Source organism: Cyrtonyx montezumae, unplaced genomic scaffold, assembly GCF_038088225.1.
Source record: "Cyrtonyx montezumae isolate F1298 unplaced genomic scaffold, pur_monq_1.0 scaffold_5, whole genome shotgun sequence".
Classification (NCBI taxonomy): domain Eukaryota; kingdom Metazoa; phylum Chordata; class Aves; order Galliformes; family Odontophoridae; genus Cyrtonyx; species Cyrtonyx montezumae.
Genome location: NW_027072056.1, coordinates 18527832 through 18548263, shown reverse-complemented (window position 1 = coordinate 18548263; position 20432 = coordinate 18527832). Strand labels below are relative to the sequence as shown.

The window sequence follows — 20432 nt, the reverse complement described above, 5'->3', positions numbered from 1 at the left end:
ACTTCAGGGCTAAGGAATGGGATAAATTGCATTTCAGTTATGGTGACAAAATCTGTAAATACATCTCATGAAGATAAGAACCTGGAAGGAGGAGGGGTCTGACAGCGGGCTGCATGTAAACGTATTCACTTAGGTGATGTAGCAGTGCTGCCAGTGGCTGTTTTACAGAGTTCTGTTTGCTCACTGCTTGTATGAAAGCATCAAACTCTAATACCATTTAACAGTTCTTAGAGTAAGAAACGCCCAGTTTTGTTTCACAGCTGTCTGATTACAAGTTGTTCTCTTTCTAGGGAAAAAGGAACAGTGGTTTCAGAGAATGCTACTTTGGAAGCCAGAAGCATTGCAAGCTGACTAAGCTGTGTCCAGCTTTGGGTTACACCTTCCGACTAGCAGCTCAGAATGACATCGGTACTAGGTAAGGTAGCCCAGGATGCAAGCTGCTTGGAGGAAAAGTGATTGTTTAAGAGTTTAACTTGCAACGAAATCGTAAAGGCAGACTTCTGCTTTGTTTTGTTTTTGTTTTTTCCCCTCCTTGTGATTTTGAGTTAAACATCTGATGTTTGGTCCATTATTAACACTTCGGTTTACATCACATCTTCCCTGGTGGGGTCGTTTGCCTCCCAGGGAGCTGCCCTGAGCCCTCAGTGCCATGAGATTGGCCAAGGCAGAGACTTCTTCTGAGGTGTTAAATAGTGTTTTGTGGTCTGTTTCGTATACAAAAAGAATACATCTGTTATGTGAAATTCCCCCTAGGGACCTTTGTGAACCAAGAAAAACAAGCGAGAGGAAGTTGAGTTACAGATTTTGAAAGGAATCTTGATGTATTTATTTTCCTATTTTACAGCAAAGCTCCTCTGTCTTTTTTCAGCAGTACAGTCCCTTTCTTCTTCGGGACTGGCAGGGCTGGCCCCAGAAGGGATGGGCACACCCAGGGGCTTCTCTCTGCCTGCGAGCAGATGCTCAATTGAAAGTGGTGAGAAATCAGGCTTATTCCAGCCCTCAGGGGTCTCTTGGGGAGGCACTGCACAGCACATACCCAAGAAACATGGTGCTGCAGAGACTAGATGCTTATCTACTCATGGAAAAGAGACCAGACAAGGAAAGGTTGAGCTGTGAAGAAGCTAAACACCCAGTGCTTTTGTATACTTGTGCATTGTCCTGCTTAACTAAACAGGATCCAATAATTACTACAAGAAGGAAATATGAACAGCTGGTCTATAATGATGTGCTTTGCTGAGGGAGATTGTTTTGTTGTCCTTCTCTTCCAAAACATGGACCTCCTAGCAATATGTAACTTTAAGAAGTTACAGTATCTGTTTTCTGGTGTTTTCCCTTTTAGATGTGTTGGGACTGTTGATGTTTGCAGGGCCCCTCACTAGTTTCTTTCAAGTTCATCCTTCCTGTTTAAGTAGTCCTTGAACTGCAGAGAGATGTGAGCTGGAGCTGCTAAGTGTAAAAAGAAGGGTGCTGCTGCTCGATAATGATGTCCCTGCAAAGTTCACAGTTTGGGAATCTCTTTTCTTTGCCAGATTTTTAAAATATTTTCAGACTTTCTTCAACTCTCCCCCCTTCCCCCCCCCCCCCCCCCCCTTTTTTTTTTGTTATACTCTCCTTTTTTCTCACGAGTTTGCAAAGAAGTGTACTCGTGGTCAGCTGCCATGTGTTAATCTATGAGATAAGCACTGACAGCACGTGGCTTGTTTTTTATAGACAGCACTCAAAATTATGGCATGGTCATGTCATCTAACACTTCATATTTTAAGATGGTGTTGGCTCTAATGCTTGTGGATTTATCATCTGAGATGTTTTTTTCTTTTTGTTCAGATGTTGGCTATTGGTGGATTGTTTTTGAACTGTAAGAACATTTCAGTGTTTGTGTTGCTCTTGTGAAAGAAGAGTCAGGAAAGGAGACGTGGCTTCTTCATGTGCACTGCATTCCTGTGATGAACTGACAAAATACATTGTGCTTTAGAAACAGATTTGAAAATTGCACTCAGTTGAGAGCTTTGATGTTTTGTGCTCCTTAAGAGCCACCAAAATCTAGCTGCTTTAAATGCCATTCTCAAATTTCCATTGTACATAGTATAGCCTGCTTGGGTCTTATGATGACTGTTCCCACACTTGTTAAACACAACTGCCTGTTGCATTTCAAGGCATCATGTGCTGGGATTTAGACAAGGTGAGAGCATGCATCTCTGCTGCTGCAGCTATTCTGTCTGATTGCAGCCTGAGCTGTGGAAACGAGCAGTCTTGTTCTCTAAATGCAAAGAAATTTGGATAGGGAAGATTAGAAAGGAGCAAAGCCAACCTGGAGAGGAGGAACGTACCTGTGCACTAGGCAGCTCCTGTGTGATGCTGAGCATGTGTGGTTGCGAATGGATACGTTTTCCCTACTTTCTTTGGAGGAGGTGTCTGAAGTATTGAGACTGGATTTGCTGAAACACTTGTCTTTCAGAGCTAGAGTGTAAATAGAAGCTGTATTCCAAGTTTGTTAGAGATGGAAACTACATCTCAAATTCAAATCTGAAAGTTTAGAAGTTGGGCTTTATTTGCTATGTTTTAATTCCTCTTTGTTAAATTAGATTTACTTCACAGTTAATAGTAAGTTAATATTTTTGAGGCAATCAGGTATTTTTCCCAATGTTACTGCAATGAAATTCATAAAAATGACTGTGAGTGCACATGATTCTGTGATAATCCTGCATTTATTTCTGTTCATAGTTTTGACTTTTTCTTAACTTTGTGTGCTCATTTTTTTTCCACTCGGGCAATATTAACAGTATCTAATTTTTTTGAAAATACAAAACATGTATGTGAATACAGTGAAGTTTTTTGTGGATTTCTGTTTAAATATTCCTTTCCATCTTTCTCTTTTCCTGTACAGTGGGTACAGCCAGGAGGTGGTTTGCTACACTGCAGGTAATATTCCTCAGACTCCCTCTGCACCAAGGCTTGTTCGAGCTGGTGTTACGTGGGTTGCATTGCAGTGGAATAAAGTAGAAGGATGCACGCCAGAAGAAGTGATTTCTTACACCCTGGAAATTCAGGAAGAAGATAATGTAAGTGCTGTGTTGCTACAGAGTGTACTGAGTGGCTCAAATTGAGTTTCCATTTATTAGTCCAAGTTTATTGAGAATATTATGGATTGCCATTTTGGAGGGCCGTTCCAAACAAAGGTTATGTGAGGACTTGTAAAACATTATGTAACAGAAAGAAGTATTTTAATAGAATGCCTTTTAAGAGTATGCAGTACTTGGCAGGACATGGATGTGTGATTTGTTCAGCTCCACAGCAGAATTTGGAATCCTAAGCTTCAGAATTAGCTAAAATTCTTAGGAAAAAATTGTCTGCTGTCATGCATGGCTCCTTTGCAAAGCTTCAAAGGAGACCAGAACCTATAGGGCAGTTTGACCTTAAATAGTCCTCTGTGTTCTGATGACTGCCAAGGAGTGTGCTTGCTTTCTATCATCATCTGTCACTTTTATTTCTATTATATGTGATTAACTGCTACTACTGCTCTTGCACTTATTTTACAGCCAAATTATATTATTCAGATCGGTTGCACCATCCTTCTAGAGAGAATGTTACTGTGACCCAGTAGCCTAAAAAAGGCAAACAAAATAAAACCCTGATTGCAAAGCCTCTCTGAAATGCTTTTCTAGCTGTACACTAATACAAAGGGCACTTACTGGAAATGTGTTTATTTTTGCCTGTTTCTCTAGGATAGCGTGTTTCACCCAAAGTACACTGGAGAGGAGCAAGCCTGTACTGTGAAGAACCTCAGAAGAAGCACGCAGTATAAATTCAGGGTGAATCTTCTTTTTGTCACTTCATAGCATTTTCTGCACTGGTTGTTTTTTCTCCAGGTGTTGTGGGGACCCTTCTTGCCAGCAACAAAGCTGAGCCATCAAATCCAAATTCACCCCTTGACATAGGGGTTATTTTATACTAACGCATTAATTCCATTAACCCATTTCACAGGAGTGTTGTAAAACTAGCAGTGAGGGCCATCTAGCTGATTCTGTGCTGTCCAAAAAAACAGATGGTTGACTATTAGGGGACTCTAAGTAATAGTGAAACAGAGAGTGGGGAGGAACTTAATTTATGCAGTTCAGTAACTGTTTCTAGTGAGGTTCCCCAAAAAACACTGCTGGTGTATATTCAGTCATTTTATCAGTGACTTGGAAGCAAAGTTTCATTTCAACATCTAGCAAGCAGGTGAGAGTCTTGAGGCTGGGGAAGCAGGGGCTCAGAAGTGCTGAAGATCCCTGTTGAAAAATCAGTTTAAAATGAATTTTCAGTTCCCGCTGGGTTAGTGGAGACTTCAGCAGTATAAATAAAGGAGCTTATAACTTAAAGTAGGTTGGGTTACATTTATATCTGAAACTGATCCCCTAGATCTGTTTGTCCATGTCATCTATATGGTGTTTGTGATGTCTTAAATTGAAGAACCAAGAGATGATTAAATAATTAGAAAAGGTGGCAATAAGAAATAAAGAAGTGGGGTTGAGGAGAGTAGCAGGTCAATAGAGTCGTCCACAGTGGGTGAAACTTTTGTAACTGACTTTTTAGTTTAGCAAACAAAAAGGATAAAATTTCCCTGTGCAGAAAATTAAGAGCCAGGTGAATTCAGTGAGAAACACCAAACTGATACTGGCTTTGGTGACTTCTTTAAAGCAAGCAAATGTGGGTTGGAGAAGCTCAATTTACTTTTTTGGCCTTAAAAATTACAAATTGTTTTCTCTAGATGCCTCTTTTAGGTGAAGGGGATAGAAATGGCCATTTGTGAGAATAGAAGAGCTCTCCAAGTGGAAAAGTTCCTGCTAGCTTATATTTACTATTAGCAATTACAATAAATATTTTATTACTCACTTCCTTGGCAGCAGATTTATGTCCCAGAGATTTGTGTGAGCTAATGCAGCTCTCAGCAGCCACACTGCATTAGGCCACTTGGGGTTTCTTGTATGATCCTGATCTCCTCTATCTCCTGGCCAGCTCCCCATGTCTTCCCTTAGCAGCATTCTCACTGACGTCACCAGAAGGTGTTCTTGGGAAGAAACAAAGGATTTTCATCTGAGAAAGTTGACTTGGTGCACATCCTGCACCAAGACTGTAGATTACACATCACTTGGTTGCCTGTCATGCTACTCTACGTTTTTAATTACTACTTACTGATACTCTGAAATAATTTGTTTTAAATAATGGTTTGAAATATCTCCAAAGCAATAGCAGCATGTATAGTTATTATCTTCATCTCGTGTGGGTAAATAACTTCAAGCTACCAAAGAGAAGTAGTAATGCTGTTACCTTAAACTCACTGTCATCTGTTGCTGGTGAAGAGGTTAGAAAACCAGCGTGGTTTCTGGGGAAATGATGCTGACAATCATCTATTATTAACTTCCCACATTCTATTTTGGAATGAGATACACTGTTTTCCTTAGGGATACCTATCCTGTGCAGATCTGTCACAGGAAATAACACTAAATTTGTAAATTTGTTACCTTTTTTTTTTTTTTTCAGCTGTTTGCTTCTAATGTGGAAGGAAAAAGTTCTCCAAGTGAAGTTTTGGTCTGCACAACAAGCCCCGACAGGCCGGGACCTCCAACCAGACCCATCATTAAAGGGCCGATAACATCTCATGGCTTTAGCGTGAAGTGGGGTAAGCCAGTTTGGTTTGTCATGTGGGATTTTTGTTGCAGTCATAATGGTGAGTGTTGAATTCAGACAAAGTTCTGTTAATACATATTGCAACGTGTATTTCGTACTGCTTCTCAGTACACAGCGTTGTGTGTATTTGGAAAACACCACAGCTTAATTGTGTCAGTATTTTGGAAGATGTGTAAAAGCAGTTATTATTTAAGAATCAAAATTGTTGACTGTTTTTAGCTCATGAACTTGGACTTTTAATCAAGTGCACATTCAGGCTTTTTGCCTCATTGCAGATGGATGCTGCTTCTCATTTCAGCTGCTACCTTTATTAATGGCTCAGACATCCATATTGCATCTTCCTCAGTGCTTTTTTTCATCAGTGCTCTGTGTGTTTTATTTGTGACATCTTTATAAAATGTTAGCCAGCCACCTTATTCTGACTCATTCTGGAAGCTAAATTCTACTGTCCACTTCTGCTATAAATTACTTGGTGTGGGTAGTGTTGGGAGAGGTGGCTTGTGGACAAGAAGGAGCAGATTCAGAAAAAGATTCTGTAATCTTTTTTGTTATATCTCGATTTACTAACAACATACCTGGTTGGTTTTGTTTTTTTGTTTTTTATTTTATTTTATTTCATTTATTTATTTATTTATTTTACCAGATCCTCCACAAGATAACGGTGGTTCAGAAATCCTGAAGTATCTCTTAGAGATTTCTCAAGGAAGTCCGGAAGGTAAACCTGAAGCAAGTTTTAATTTCAATCCATTTTGAGTATGGTAAAGAAATTTTGCTCTTTTTCTCCAAGACAAGTGGCATTTTAGGTTGTAGGGCTTGAAGCTACTGTTTTATTTTATATTAAATATGTTTTAGAAATAAGTATATTCGCATGTATTTTTTTTCTGTTTATTTGTATGTGTTTATGTGTCCAGGTTTATATATATGTCTTAAAGCACGAGTAATATTCATAGCAATATTAAAATTAATGACTTCAGGAAAAAAATCACGTGGAAAACCATGTTAAGGATGTTAGGATGTTCTTTTTGACATCAGTTAACTTGTTGCACTTGTGCTTTTCTGACCTTGGATACGTCTGATTTTCTAGCAAATCAATGGGAAGTGGCATATAGTGGATCAGCTACAGAATATACCTGTACTCACTTGAAACCAGGCACTTTGTACAAGCTCCGGGCATGCTGTATCAGCACTGGTGGACACAGTCAGGTAAGTATTATTTAACAGTAAGGACTATTCATTTTTGTTGTTTTTTGGAGGTTTATCTGTTATATATGGTAAATGATTTCTGCTTTTAAAAGCAGGATAATATTTTCCCCGTAGCAGAATAAAGCTACACTGGTTGAAGTTAATTTTTTACTGCAAGCTGCTAAATTTTGGAAGATTTCTGCATCTATCTGATGATTTTTAGTCAAAATGCAATTTAATGTGGTTTGCTTTCCTCAGAACCAATCTGTAGATATTTACACTTAATCTAGAAGAGAGCACAGTGTTTGTCTGGTCTGACCACTGCTTGAGAAATGCCACAGATGCTCATCTGCATGAACCTGTACTGACCAATGTTAGTGGCTGTAGGGATAAGCAGCTTTCATGTGGATGAGTTCATGAAAATTTTAGGTTCCCTTTTCAGCCACTGATTCCCATCATTCCCTTCTTTAGTTTAAAATTGTTTTAGTGCCTACACTTTCATTCTTAGTGCTTTGATTTTTTTTTTTTATATAGTTGAGTACATTAGGGTTTTGATACTATTTTAGAAACAAGGAAAATTAAAATGAAGAGCCCTGCAGAATCAGCTAGTATAGTTCCTGTGCTACATTTTTGAGTAGGCTAATGGAAGAACTCTGCTAGTTGCATTTGTAAGAAACGTGCTTGATAGGATTTCCTATCCTTTGTAAGTTATATAAATTTTTAGACATAGTTGTTCTAGAAAGTAGTTGTTTTTTTTAATCACTTTCTATTCATGGCTTGCTTTGCAGGTGCTAAAAGTACCACAGAGCTAACCTAAGCTCTTTTTCTCTTCCAGTGTTCTGAAAGTTTACCTGTCCGTACGCTAAGCGTTGCACCAGGTCAGTGCCGGCCACCGAGAGTTTTAGGGAAGCCGAAGCACAGAGAAGTTCAGCTACAATGGGGTGAGCCACTGAAGCGTGTCAGTTGAATACATTGCTTTCATGGTGGAAAAGGTCCCTATGGCAAACCAAACACAGACACGGGAAACAAATTCACTTTCACAAACAGCTGTCATCCCGAGTGAAGCACAGGGTTTAGATCACTGTACACAGATTTAGAATCTCACAAATGTTAGCAGTGTGACTAATGAAGCATGAGAATGGAAGTTGTTTGTACTCTTATTAGGTGTAAGTGAGGCTTTGCTTGAAATCCCATGTGTAAGTAGTAGTTTTGGAGTGTATGTGACCCTCACTACCCTGTGTCCAACAAAAGCCAAGCAGCCAAGATGAGGTCTGGCAGACCCCATATCATGTGCCTCCTAAATTGTTTCTGACCCAGAAGCATACTCCATCCCACTCTGCGCAGGGGCAAATAACAGGTCTTTAGAAGAGGAACTACTTTATTCTGATTAAAAAGTAGCTGGGCATCTTCTGGTAGCAAACACAGGTTCCCACGTTGTAAGGTCATGGCTCTGGGAGGAGCTGCTGATGTTCCACGTGGCAGTGTGACCTGGTGAATGTTTAGGGTTACGAGTAATTAATTTATACTGATCGCATGTGTGGTGGAGATATTACAGGTAAGGCATCTATCAAAGATGAAAATCGTTGCTGATAATGCGTACCCATATATTGTGTGTGTGTGATAAAACAGCGGTACGTGAAAGAAAAAATCTTCCTGGCATATGCTCTTATGTTATTAATGAATGACATGTTTACTTTTTAGATGCCCCTACGTCAGAAAGCGGCTGTCCCATCTCAGAGTACAGCGTAGAAATGATGGAACCAGAAGAAGTTGTCTCTGAAGTGTACCATGGTCCTGATCTGGAGTGCACAGTCAGCAACCTTCTCCCAGGAGCAACATATCGGTTCAGAGTGAGAGCTCTGAACGATGGTGGGGTATGTGCAGTTTGCTGGACCACACTTTGGCTTTTTCTCACTGGAGATCATATATTGCCAGAGATGTAAATGACCGTCCAGAACTGTGTATTAGTGCTGACAGTCAGAGGGAGCAGTTCTGGACAGTGATTGTGTTAGTGCTGATGATCAGAAAGACAAAGGTGAGGTGGTCAGGAGAAAATGAAGTGGGAAGTGCTTAAAAGAACTTTTGAAGTAGAGTTTTGGTTTTGAATCTAGCTCTTTTAAAATAAGATTTCAGTTATTTACATGGCTTGGCTATCCCAAAACACACAACATCCCTGCTAACAGTCTTATCTGCTTACAAGTGTGTATCTCTTTACTCTTATTCTACTGATCTTTTCTTCTATTTCAAATCTTAACTGTATAAAAACAATGAATTTCTCTCAGGTATTGATATACTCTGAGGAAAACTTGTTTGGTTATTTGTCATTTCCTTGTAAGATAACGCCTTCCTAAGAACATTCAGAATGGCCTTTCTTCATCCTGTAATGTAAAGGAACAGCCAGAGTAAATACATGAGATTTTTTTGTAGTGTACATTCCTTGTAATTCAGACAAAGCAGTGTTAGCCTTCCTTGCTAGCAGAGATTCTGACAGGTGCCTGTTGAGAGGTTGCCTGGAACAAAAATTTTCATGTTGTTCAGCCTTCAGAGTGGCTCATTTTTCCATACTTATTAGTATTCCATTCCAAAATATTAAGTTTCAGTATTTTTCCTCTAATTGCTGATATGTTACGTTCCTTTGTTCTGGAGAATGGTTTCTAATTACCTTGGGGATGTACTGAACAAAATGTGTTATCCCACTCACGTGGCTCCAGAGACTGTTTCCACCACTCTTCCATGCTCGCACTGCTGGCTTTTGCCAGCTTTCCTGGCTGTTGAAATTTGTCTTTTCTTTTGCTGATTCTTTTACCAAAGGCTCAAAAGCTTTGAGCAGTTGACTGAGCTGCCCACAGAGGCCTCCACGACCGCTGGGTGCAGTGGCACTTGGTGACATGCTGCTGCTATACACGCAGACTGCAGCTCCATTGTATGCCCTCCTTTTGCATTTGTGTGGCAGACATTTTATACATAAGAAGCTGGATTTCACCTCCAGTCTGTTGTTCTACTGCTCCTTAGAGCCATGCAAGGAAGTCAGGCTATGGTATAGATGTGGGAATACCATATGTTTATGAGTTGACGTGCAAATACCTTGTTCCTCTCTAGTACGGGCCGTATTCAGAAGCCACAGAAATCACCACGGCAGCAGGACCACCTGGCCAGTGCAGAGCACCTTCCCTGTCCTTCCTTTCTGACACGTGTGTACTTATAAGCTGGGAGGTAGGTCATGTGTACTTGTTGTTAAATTTCTGTTTTCCTTCTCCAAACTAACGTTGCTGCTGCACACTTGAGAACCAGCTTAAGAGATTTTAACTGGTTTAGAATAAGTTTTGCAATAAAATTGTCTGCAGAAACTCTTCTATTATCAAAAGCAATCTTCTTTTTAAAGAATTGCATAAAATTGATCGTGAGCCATCTGGACCAGCATTCAGGCTCAGGATATCTTTCACTGGTGTCACATGGTAGTGTTGGTCTGCCTGAAGTGCACTCTGTAGGCTTGTGTCATGTCAGAATGTCCAGGGGAAAATTGTGAAGGCAAATATTTGATTTTGAATGAAGCTGGAGTCTCTGATATGAGATGAACTCAGCACAAATGCTTACAATTTAGCTCTTCTTCAAAAATTACTCGTCTCTTCCCTAAATATTTGCTTTTATTTTAGCCTGTGTGCATTCCTTCTCCGTGCTTCACCGTCTTAGACTTTGGATTCTTTAAATAAGTATTAGCTGAAACACAGAAGTGTCGATTGGTGCCATTAAAAATACTGTTATATAATTAAGGCAGACAGGAAAGATGTTGTCATATGAAGTGTGCTGTGGAGAAGTGTAATTCTGAGCTGTAATTCACCACGGACTTCTTCTGAACACCCAGCAGCTGTTCAGCTATGTATCTTGCCATTGCCTTCCACAGGTGGATATCCCTGCTGAGAAGGAAATTACTGATGTTCACAAGTTTTTGTGTGGATGTTAATGTACCCAGGTCCACCTTCCCTGTCCCATGCTTTGTGCATTAGCTTGACAGCTGACTTGCACTGAAAACCTCAGATGAGCTGCCATGCTTGTTGAGGTCGATTTTTTTCTCAGTAATATGAAGAACTGCTTCAAGCTTGAAGGCCATCTCTTCCAGAGATGTTTTGATTGACTAGATTGATGGTTTTTTGCATTCTCCACACTGTGCTTCTGCCAAGCCAGTGGAGAGCCAATTTATTAGTGAGTGTTGTGATGAAAAGTGAAGTAACTGCATATGCTCTCACTTCTGTGTATTTCTTTCAGGTAGATTTTGTGCAGAATTAGCCTGTCTCAATAACCTACTAGGGGAACGCTAATTCAGTGCATTTTAATTTACAATAGTAGTGTAATTGATTTCAAAGTAAAAGGGCTTTTTCAGGTAGTTTCTTCTTTACCCGGTGAAGCACAAAGATGTGCCACGCTCATTTCTGAATTGAATAAAAATTTGTGTTGCAGAGTCCTGAATGTTCTGGTGCTGACATCTCTGAATACAGATTAGAGTGGGGAGAAGATGAGGAATCTCTACAACTTGCATACAATGGCACAGATACCTGTTTTGAAATAAGAGAGCTGTCGGCAGCAGCACAGTATTGCTGTAGGCTACAGGTATGGAGGTTGCATGCTTCTACATGCATTGCTATCTCAGGTGTAATCATGGTTACCTTCTGCTGTATTTTGTTTTTGTTTTTTCTAAGTAGACACTAGGAGGTGAGATGTTTTGAAAGTCAGAAGCAGTGTTCATTTGTCTTGAATAATGCAGGCTGTTGTAATATGGTTTTGATTCTACGCTGTTCAAGTGAGAGACAAGTTATTCCAACAAGGAGTTGGAATAAGTTGAAGCTTTTTGGAATAACTTGTAGCTTGCATGTCTAATGTTCTTAATTTTCGGTGAATGATACTTATAACAGCTACCTTGTGCTCTGATAGTAAAACAAAATGAGAATGTTTTAAAAAAGAAAAAAATGTAGTAATGATATGTAAACATTTACCTCCCAAGTGGATGTTGAAGATTCCCCTAGCTTAAACAATAAACTCCAACATCTGTTTAATTTATCAAATAAAGCAGCTGAGTGGATTCTTATGCGCATAGATGGTTGTAGCTGCCAAAAGGCGAGTCCTCATCTTTACCATTTTCTCTTATATCTGCAAGGTTATGTCTGCTCTTTTCTCCTTTATGTCTACTGTAAAATAAGTGGAATGCAAAGTAAGTGAAATAAAAGTAAAAATAATTTTGCATGAGATTCTGTTCCACAAGATCTATTGGTATGGCAAGACAGAATATCACCAGCAAATCCAGCCAAGGCTTCATGTCACCACCCAGCTGGCAGGAGGTGGACCACCCAGGGCCTTTCCTTTGATCAGGGACAACACACTTCTGTTGAATGTTGCCTTCTTAGCTTCTTTTTTTTTAACAGGACATGGACTAGTTTTTACGAAGTAGCTTTTGAGCAGTTGGCCAACAGCCAAAGAGCAAGGGCCCCACACCTCCAAGTACGTTTGGTTGTGCTTAATATCTTTGTCGTAGCTGTCATATACCATGCTCTGGCAGCACTGGAATAAGTTGTTGTATGAAACATGTATGGTTGGCCTGGAAGTCTGAGCCCAAAGGTTTGGTCAAGAAGGAAGGTATTCCGAACCCAGTGGGCAGGGAGGTAACCGTGAGGGCAGTTCTGTGATGAATGGCAGGGAACTCAAAGATATTTTGATGATAGAAATGGAAACAGACAGCTGTATGGGGTCTTTGATTTCAATTAAACATTAACATTACGTTTTTGCCACAGAAATGTTGCACACATCCACTTCAGTTTTGTCAAGGTCAGTGTAATTTCTTCCATAGATGGAAGTGAAATGAAATGCTCAGTAGCACTAAGAGATGCTATGGAAAGCCATCAGTGACCCATGCATTGCTTTCTAGAGGGCTTCATCCTGTAGACGGTCTGTGTTATATGGAGGAGCAAGTCTGAGAAACCATGATGTAAGATATGCTGGAACATTTAAGCAATTACATGAAAAACAATGGAGAGTTGAACTGTGTTCGAAATTTCTTTTTTTTTTTAATGCTGAGAATAATAGTTATTTTTCATGCCTCTTAGCAGCTTTTAGCAAAAAATATTTCAATATTTTTCAAAATGAAGATTTTCCAGACTATTTTATTCAGTCTTCTATTCTAATAAACACACAATGCTGCTGTCTCAATCTACAGTAACCCAATAAAAAGAGAGAATTGAGGAATTAGGCATATATATCTTGAAGGCAGACAATTTGTCTTTACTGTTGCTCAACTTTTTTTTCCTGTAATGAATATTCCTGAAAACAATTGTGGCATCTGCAGAGAGAAATATGTCATTTAGGCGGGGGGAAGCATCTAGGAAGCAAAGAAGAATGAAATTCCCATCAGTTATGATGATGAGGTTGTCTAATAAAGCAGTAAAAAGCACCAGTAAAAATAAACTGCTTGGAGCAAGATACAGATTGCCAAACACTGGTTTAGAGGCAGACCACAAAACAAGGCACACTTTTAACAGTTCTAGGAGCGCTTCGCTCAGTAGAAGATGTCCCTCGAGCAGGATTTGTTTTGAAGGGCTTTTTAAGGGCTGACAAATCTAACTTTATTATCTGCTTTTTCAATTGAATAAAACACCTCCTGGAAAAACAGAGCATGTCTCTGTATTTGTACTATGCATAGTAGGAAGAAAATAGTTGCTATAGCCTCGCATAGGCAAAGAACCAAACAACTGTTTGACACGTCCTTCCTTTGCCATCATAGTCCTATTGGCAAGGTTGTAAGCACAGGCTTTCCACATTAATTGCCATCTGTTTGGAGAATTGGCTCACTTCCCTAGATGCTAAGAAAGTATGAGTGGGCACAATACTTTGAAACACCAAAAGCTGTTTCTGGAGGGCTGTACCTTCTCCAGCTGGATAAAGGCACATGCAACCTGCCACTCAGCTTTGAGCCTGGTTTGAATAGCAGGTTGTAGGAGGTGTGTCCTGAGGTCCCCTCCAGCCTGAATGCTTCTGTGATTCTTTGCACTGGGAGCAAGAAGGTAACAGTGCAGTATACACAGCACATAGCACTGACTGAGTCAATCAGTAGTAGAGCAGGCCTGTACCAACCTGCAATGTCAAACTTTCAAAGGCATCAGCCTCTAATTTACAAGGAGAAAAGGGCTGGGTTTTGAATCTTACTTTCTTCTGGGGTCCTAGATCTGTGAACTGAGATGAGAAGCTTGGTAATTGTTTGGCCTAAACTCTTGTGGAAAATACTGAGCTATGTACTTTGGTGGTTGCTCACTAGTGACCTGTGACTTCTGGGGAAATCTGAGGCAGAGGCTTAGTGCCGTGCTGAGCTTGTATATTCTTATTTTAAGAATATTTAACTTAATATATGGAACTTTTAACATCCAGTTAACTGTTCATTGTCTGAATTAGGAACCTGTGTAATGTGCAGTCAAATGCTCCTTATGTTCTCTCTAATCTCCTAAATGTTCCACACTGCAGAAATTGAGGTGTATATGAAGAGCAACTTGCTCATTTCAGGTCACCAGTTTGCTGGGCGCTGTGATGTCGCTGGCAGCACGCTGATTCTGACATTATCTCTTACCAAACCAAGTTTGCTCCTGATGAAATGGTTACTGTTAAGTTTGATTCAATAACTGTTAAGAAATAGACAAGTATTCTCCAGTTTTCATGAGTGACACTCCTGAGTAACTAAGGAAGATATTAATTACCAGGTAATTAATCCAGGTAGAGGGTATAAACAATCTTTCAGAGAGAGCCAGCGATGCGTATTCTCTGAGGAATCCATAGAGCTGTTTCAGGCTGCACAATTTATGATTAAAAACTTTGTAGGTGCATGAAAGAGAATGTTTATTCTGTGCAATGTTATTTTGCCACACAGGCTGTTAACCAGGCAGGAGCTGGACCCTACAGTGAACTGGTAACCTGCAGGATCCCCGCGTCTGTACCCGACGCAGTCTCTACCCTCTATGTGCTGGAGGATGAGCATGTGGATGCCAGTCAGCTCTCACCCTCTGTGTGCCTTGCATTGAACTGGGAAGAGCCATGCAATAATGGAGCTGAGATTACTTCATACAATATTGACCTTGGTGACATCAGCATTCCCGTAGGAAACGTTACGAGTTACGTTATTCACGATTTGCTTCCAGAAACCTCATACCGGTGAGCACAACTTTTTTGCTTAGTATATGTTCAGGATGAGATCATATGGTTTAATTTTACAGAGGAAACGTTTATGGCATGTAGAGGGACTGAAAAAATGAGTGAGCCTAGAAATCTGCAGAAACTGCTTTATGGAACAAATTACAGTAATTCAGGTTCAAATACTGCATTTCCCCACCTTCCTCTTTCTTCTTTTTCTCCTACTGCTGACTCTGACTTCTCCTTCTTCTCAAGTTGCTGTGCTACAGTAAGGACACAGGTAGGTAAAACAATTCCAGAAATTATAGAAAACTGAAATTGAAGTGAAACTTCTCTCTCTCTCTCTTTTTTTTTTTAACTCTCCAAATTCTTAGCACTACTTTTAAAGGGTTTATCATTAAATATATTGATCTCTGTTAATGAATTTGCACACAGTTGACTTCTATTTATGTAGCTCTTACTGTTTTTCTTACTGGTACATGGAAACTAATTAAAAGATAATCTGAGTTCAAAACAATTTCTTGATAACAGTTCACATTCTAAATTTCTAAGTGACATTGCAAAAATGTCATTATTAGTTTAATGCTTAAGTTTGTGGGTTTTTTTCCCCAGTGTTAACTAAAATTAAAATCTAAAAAAGGTTCTATGCAGGCAATGAATGGCACTACTACAGAAGACGTGATGAGAGGAATTCTGGTTCAAGTACTGATCTAATAAAGCCTGAAATCTGATTGCAGAGCAGTAAAATGAAATACCACACAGGACTGCTGTAATGTTTCTTTGTGCTACAGTCCTACAGATCTTATAGGGTTCATATAAAAACTTCTGTTCTCAAATTTTACCATGTGTTCAAGAAGGAGACCTTGTAGCAAATACACAAAATTGCATACTGGAAGCTACCTAAGGAAGAAGCACAGTTGCATTACTTATGGTACCTAACGTAATGTTTCCTGATCTTTGCCTACAACATCTGGGTTTTAAAAACATGTCATAGCACGAGAAAAATGTGGATTTATTTTTAAAAAATAATTCCTCTGGCAATCTGAATCCTATCAGTCCAGGAACTGCAACTGCACCATTGCTGTCTGCAGTTCTTCAGCGGTTTCTAACTGTGATCCTTTGTGACAGAGGCAGAAATGAAGTGCAAGCATTTTCTCATCCTCAGTTGTATTTATGGCAGCATGAAGCTTCCCATTCCCTCCTCGTAATGACCCCACTTCTGTGCCAGCAATGTATTGTTGCATCATCCCTGACTGGGAAAACTGGTCTTAGTAAAAACTATCCATATTTTTTGACCTTGTAAGGGGGTAGAGTAAAAAGAGAGGGTAAGAGGAGCAACCTCTTCTAGCCTATACCCTGACCTAGGCAAGCTGTGGGTGTTTGTGAAAATACAGCATGTGAGCAAAGCTGCACAACAGTTTGAACCAGTTCTGGTTGCTGTTGTCGTGCTTCTGACCCCTGTGCACCTCCATGTTCTCCCACGTCTCTCACTCTCTGCACTGGTGCTCATGGATTTTACTCTAAGCCAGACCAAAGAACTCAACTTTCTGAAGACCAGTTGAAAACATAATGCAGGTAGTAAGAAGCTGAACAGTTTGCTTATCGACTGGATACCCAGCTGTGCAGCATCTTTAGGCATTGTCTTTGATAGTACATCTTGTACTGCCTTGTTTTTCCTCATATGTTCAATCAGGAGTCAGAACAGCTTTGAGCATTCATCACCAGAGGTCTTTGTCCTTCTTTCTTTAGCTGGTTCCTGATTGTCTACAGCTTTGTTTTGGAAACCACCCTTGTCTCCAAAGCCTGAAAATGGAGGTACAGAATGAAGTGATGGGCGGGACATTACTCTGCTTTCTAATCAGGATGCAGTCCCTGAAGCTCTTAGTCGTGCTGCCATAAAAATATTGTTGCGCTAAGATCATACTGGATTGTTTTATTTTTTGCATTCTTGTTTCTTTAATTTGTAAAAAAAACCAAAAAAAAACAACCCCACTGTATTAAATTACTTGTTTGTAGTCTGGGAGTCTGGCTGTCTCTGATCCAAATGAAAATGCTGAAGCGTGAGCATTAACTCCACAATTGTTCTAAATATTGTTGTAAGACTTGAGTTCCTACAAAAAAAGAAAAGTTATGAAAAGCACAAGGCAGTAGGTGACTAACCAGAAGTAATTCTATATGGAAGCTCTTAATTTTTTTTAATAAAACAAGAGATAGACCGCCCCAATACTTACATCTGATGTCTGCCAGGGAAGACAAGGCACAAATCCAATTGCACGTTATGCAGCATCATCTATAACACAAAAGGACTTCTGTGGTAACTGGAATATATATGTCAAAGTATTTTTGCTCTTTATTGACACCACATATTTTCTTTCAACGAGTTTTTCAGGCTGCTTTCTGAAAGATGTTGTGTTGGGGATTTCAGCCCTCCCTGCTTTAGTCAGTGGTGTTCAGAACTTCACTGATCTCATTCCCTATGTTTCTTCACCAGTAGTTTTTCTTTTCATGTCAGCTTTGTTTAACTTAACTCTTTTCTCTCTCAAGTGTTTATCCCCTGCTGTTTCTAAAAGCAGTGAATGTGTTTTCTTCCAGGCTGTGTTTTTCTTAAACAAGCTCAACACTACTGGTTTTGAGGCTATGAAATCTCTTGACAAAGTTTCAACAGAATCTGAAGGTAGCCAAGGGCATGTATGCGTGATTGCACTGGAATTCCATTGTCAATATTTTGTTTCTGGGAACACTGAACTTGAAAAGCAAATCTTGATTATTTTGAATCCAATAAAGCAAAAAAATCCGAAAGGAGCATAGTTTGGAGTAGCAGTGTAATTCAGGCAGTAGGCCCACGTGTGTCTGCCCCATTGGGCTTGTTGCCTTGGCTCTGGCGTTGCTCTGCTGCATCCATCTGATGTGACTCAAATAAGTGCAGAGGTCGCTTGAAGCTGGCTAGTTTGATGGCTTCTCTGTCTTGGTGGAGGATCCTATCAGTCTGACACAAGGAGGATTTGCATCCTAAGATATACTCAAAGCGTGAGGAACTGGGGCATGCCTCTGCCATGCAGCTAGTGGATAGGCTAGGGCTGGTTTCACGAGGGCTCATCTGGTACCAGGCACCAGCACTGCTTTTGTAATAAGCAGGTTCCTCCCAAAAGCAATCTGTACATGGCACTGCTGTAAGCTGGCCAGCTGCAGGAACGTGTCTGTGTTCTGCAGCCTTTCCGTGTTATTAACGTATCCTTGGAGCTCTGGAAGATGTGATTACAGCATAATAAATGTAGGACTGGTTTTCTGTGAACTGATCTAACTATAAGTGAGTAAATAAATACTCCACAATAAATAAGCATTTGACAGTAACAGAAATGTCAATTTTCTGTTACACTCTGTTCCCAGGCTTTGCTGTACATTTTGCATAGTTAATTGTGCAGTGCTGTTAGGACACTTCACTGCAAAACAACTTGAGATTATTTTTAAGAAGGCTTCTTTTGCTCTGAAGGTACATAGTTTACAGAGACAGATAAGCCCCATTAAATTTTAATAGCAACACGTATTTATAATTTGGTTTAGGAATACAAATTCCAGACATTTTTAATATCACAGGAAAGATCTTCCAGCGTGCAAAGAGAAGAATGCGCGTGGATGCTCAAGTTAGCAGTGCCACAGTGAGTTATAAAACAAAGTCTGTGCTTTGAAGAATAAAGTTAAGTCTTGCTCCATCTCCAGAAGAGTGCAGTGTGAGGGACCTGTGGGGCTGGCTGCTAAGATTGCTGTCGTTTACATTCAGGCTGATGGCAGGAGGGGACCAAGCTGCATCTCCTCTCTTTTGTGAAGTCGGTGGTGTTTCAAATCTGCAGGTCTTTACACATGCATGTATTGCAACTGGTGGCATTCTGCTTATGGGAACTGGTGGATGAAACTGTTCACATGTCAGATTCTGTAAGATTAATTCAGAAATGATTTTCGAGTTTGTTGGAATACTATACGAGGCATTTTCTGACCAAGATGAAAATAACCTCGTCTTTAGCCTGTTTATTTTCTCAGATCAAGAATCCTATAATGGTCTGTTAAAGGTCCTTTAATGGTTTCTGAATTTACTTAGTTTGATGTATTTATTTTTACTGTTTAGAAGATGCAGTGGGGAAATATGGGAGTGAATGTATAGAGTTGAGGCCCCCAGAGTGAGAATTTACAACTAATTTTTATGGTAGCATAATCAGTAGAAACAGGCTGACCACATCCAGCCCTGGCTGAAGGAAATAAATCAGTTATTGCTTTCCCTTTATCATCATCCATCAGATGCTCTTACTTTATTTTGTCATTGGTCTCACTGTGTTCCTGTGTCAGAAGGGTGGGTGGGTGAGTGGGTGCCTATTTGTGTGTGTCAGACAGTGGATCCAGGGCCACCAGGAGCCACACAAGTAAGAGAAGAGGCACGTTTTTACCCTGTGCAAAGGGAGGATCAGTGAGTGGAGCTGTACGCTTGTGCACACGTGGTAAAAACACGTTGCCAGCTCGTGAGTGAGGTGTGTGGTGTGAAATTTGAGAGAGCTTCATTTCAGTCACTCCTTGTTTTCAGATGTGATAACTGCTGCTGGGAAAGAGAGTTAGTAGTGATGCTAGAGGACAGGTGAGGTAATGGTAGCTAATACAAACTAAAGCAGAGCGTGTTGGTGTAAGCAGTCTGTCTTTTGGCACGTTGGTACTGCTTTTGTGTGTATACTAACAGGTGACTTGCCAGAATTCAATGAAAATTCAGGCAAATTTTGCCCTTTTTTTTTTTGCCAGAAAGACTATTAAATATTAACGTAATGACTTCTTGACCCAAAGTAAGCCAGTAACGTCATATGAAGTAAGTTCCATGTCTGTATATTAACTACACTTCTGAAGATACTAGAGAAGTCTTTGTTCTTTTTCCTGCAACTACTTGTGTGCAGCAGTTGAAGAGCAGACTCACAGTACGCCATTTTCCTGCCATTTTATTCCTGGAGGAGGAAGTCATCTCTGTATAGCATCATAGAGGGTCAGGACCTATTTCCTGAGACTGAAAGGAGGACTAAAAGGAAAATGCAACTCTTTCCATACTTAGACAGCCAAGGGATGCTTTGCCCTGGTGAATGGCCTGATCAATAAGCAAAGGCTTAACCACATGGCCACGTAAACACTGCAAAATTATTTCAAATGCCTAATTAATAGATGAGGCTCTATTCATTTGCAGTATGTTCATTAATCATTTAACCTTTTTGTTTGTTTGTTTTGAAATTGCAGAAAATATGGTTTGTTTTTTTAATTGGGACTCATTCTCTGGAGGATTCTTTTCACTTTCTCTTTAATGCTACATAATCTTTTTCTTATGGTAGAGCTAGAGACTTGCTTTTCAAAGCAAAATAATTTCTCATGTATTGCATATGCAAACTTAATCACTTTATATA

The 20432-nt window shown here is 39.9% G+C and overlaps 1 protein-coding gene across 2 annotated transcripts in view; it reads left to right on the top strand.

The window, feature by feature from the left end:
* FNDC3B (fibronectin type III domain containing 3B) overlaps positions 1-20432 on the top strand; it is a 145169-nt gene that overhangs the window by 101956 nt on the left and 22781 nt on the right. For both annotated transcript variants that reach the window (XM_065748462.1, XM_065748463.1), the window contains 11 exons: positions 291-415; positions 2885-3059; positions 3723-3809; positions 5521-5659; positions 6311-6382; positions 6752-6870; positions 7685-7790; positions 8551-8723; positions 9949-10062; positions 11305-11454; positions 14750-15030. In XM_065748462.1, the coding sequence (XP_065604534.1) occupies positions 291-415; positions 2885-3059; positions 3723-3809; positions 5521-5659; positions 6311-6382; positions 6752-6870; positions 7685-7790; positions 8551-8723; positions 9949-10062; positions 11305-11454; positions 14750-15030 (1541 nt within the window). The remainder of the gene's footprint in view (positions 1-290; positions 416-2884; positions 3060-3722; positions 3810-5520; positions 5660-6310; positions 6383-6751; positions 6871-7684; positions 7791-8550; positions 8724-9948; positions 10063-11304; positions 11455-14749; positions 15031-20432) is intronic.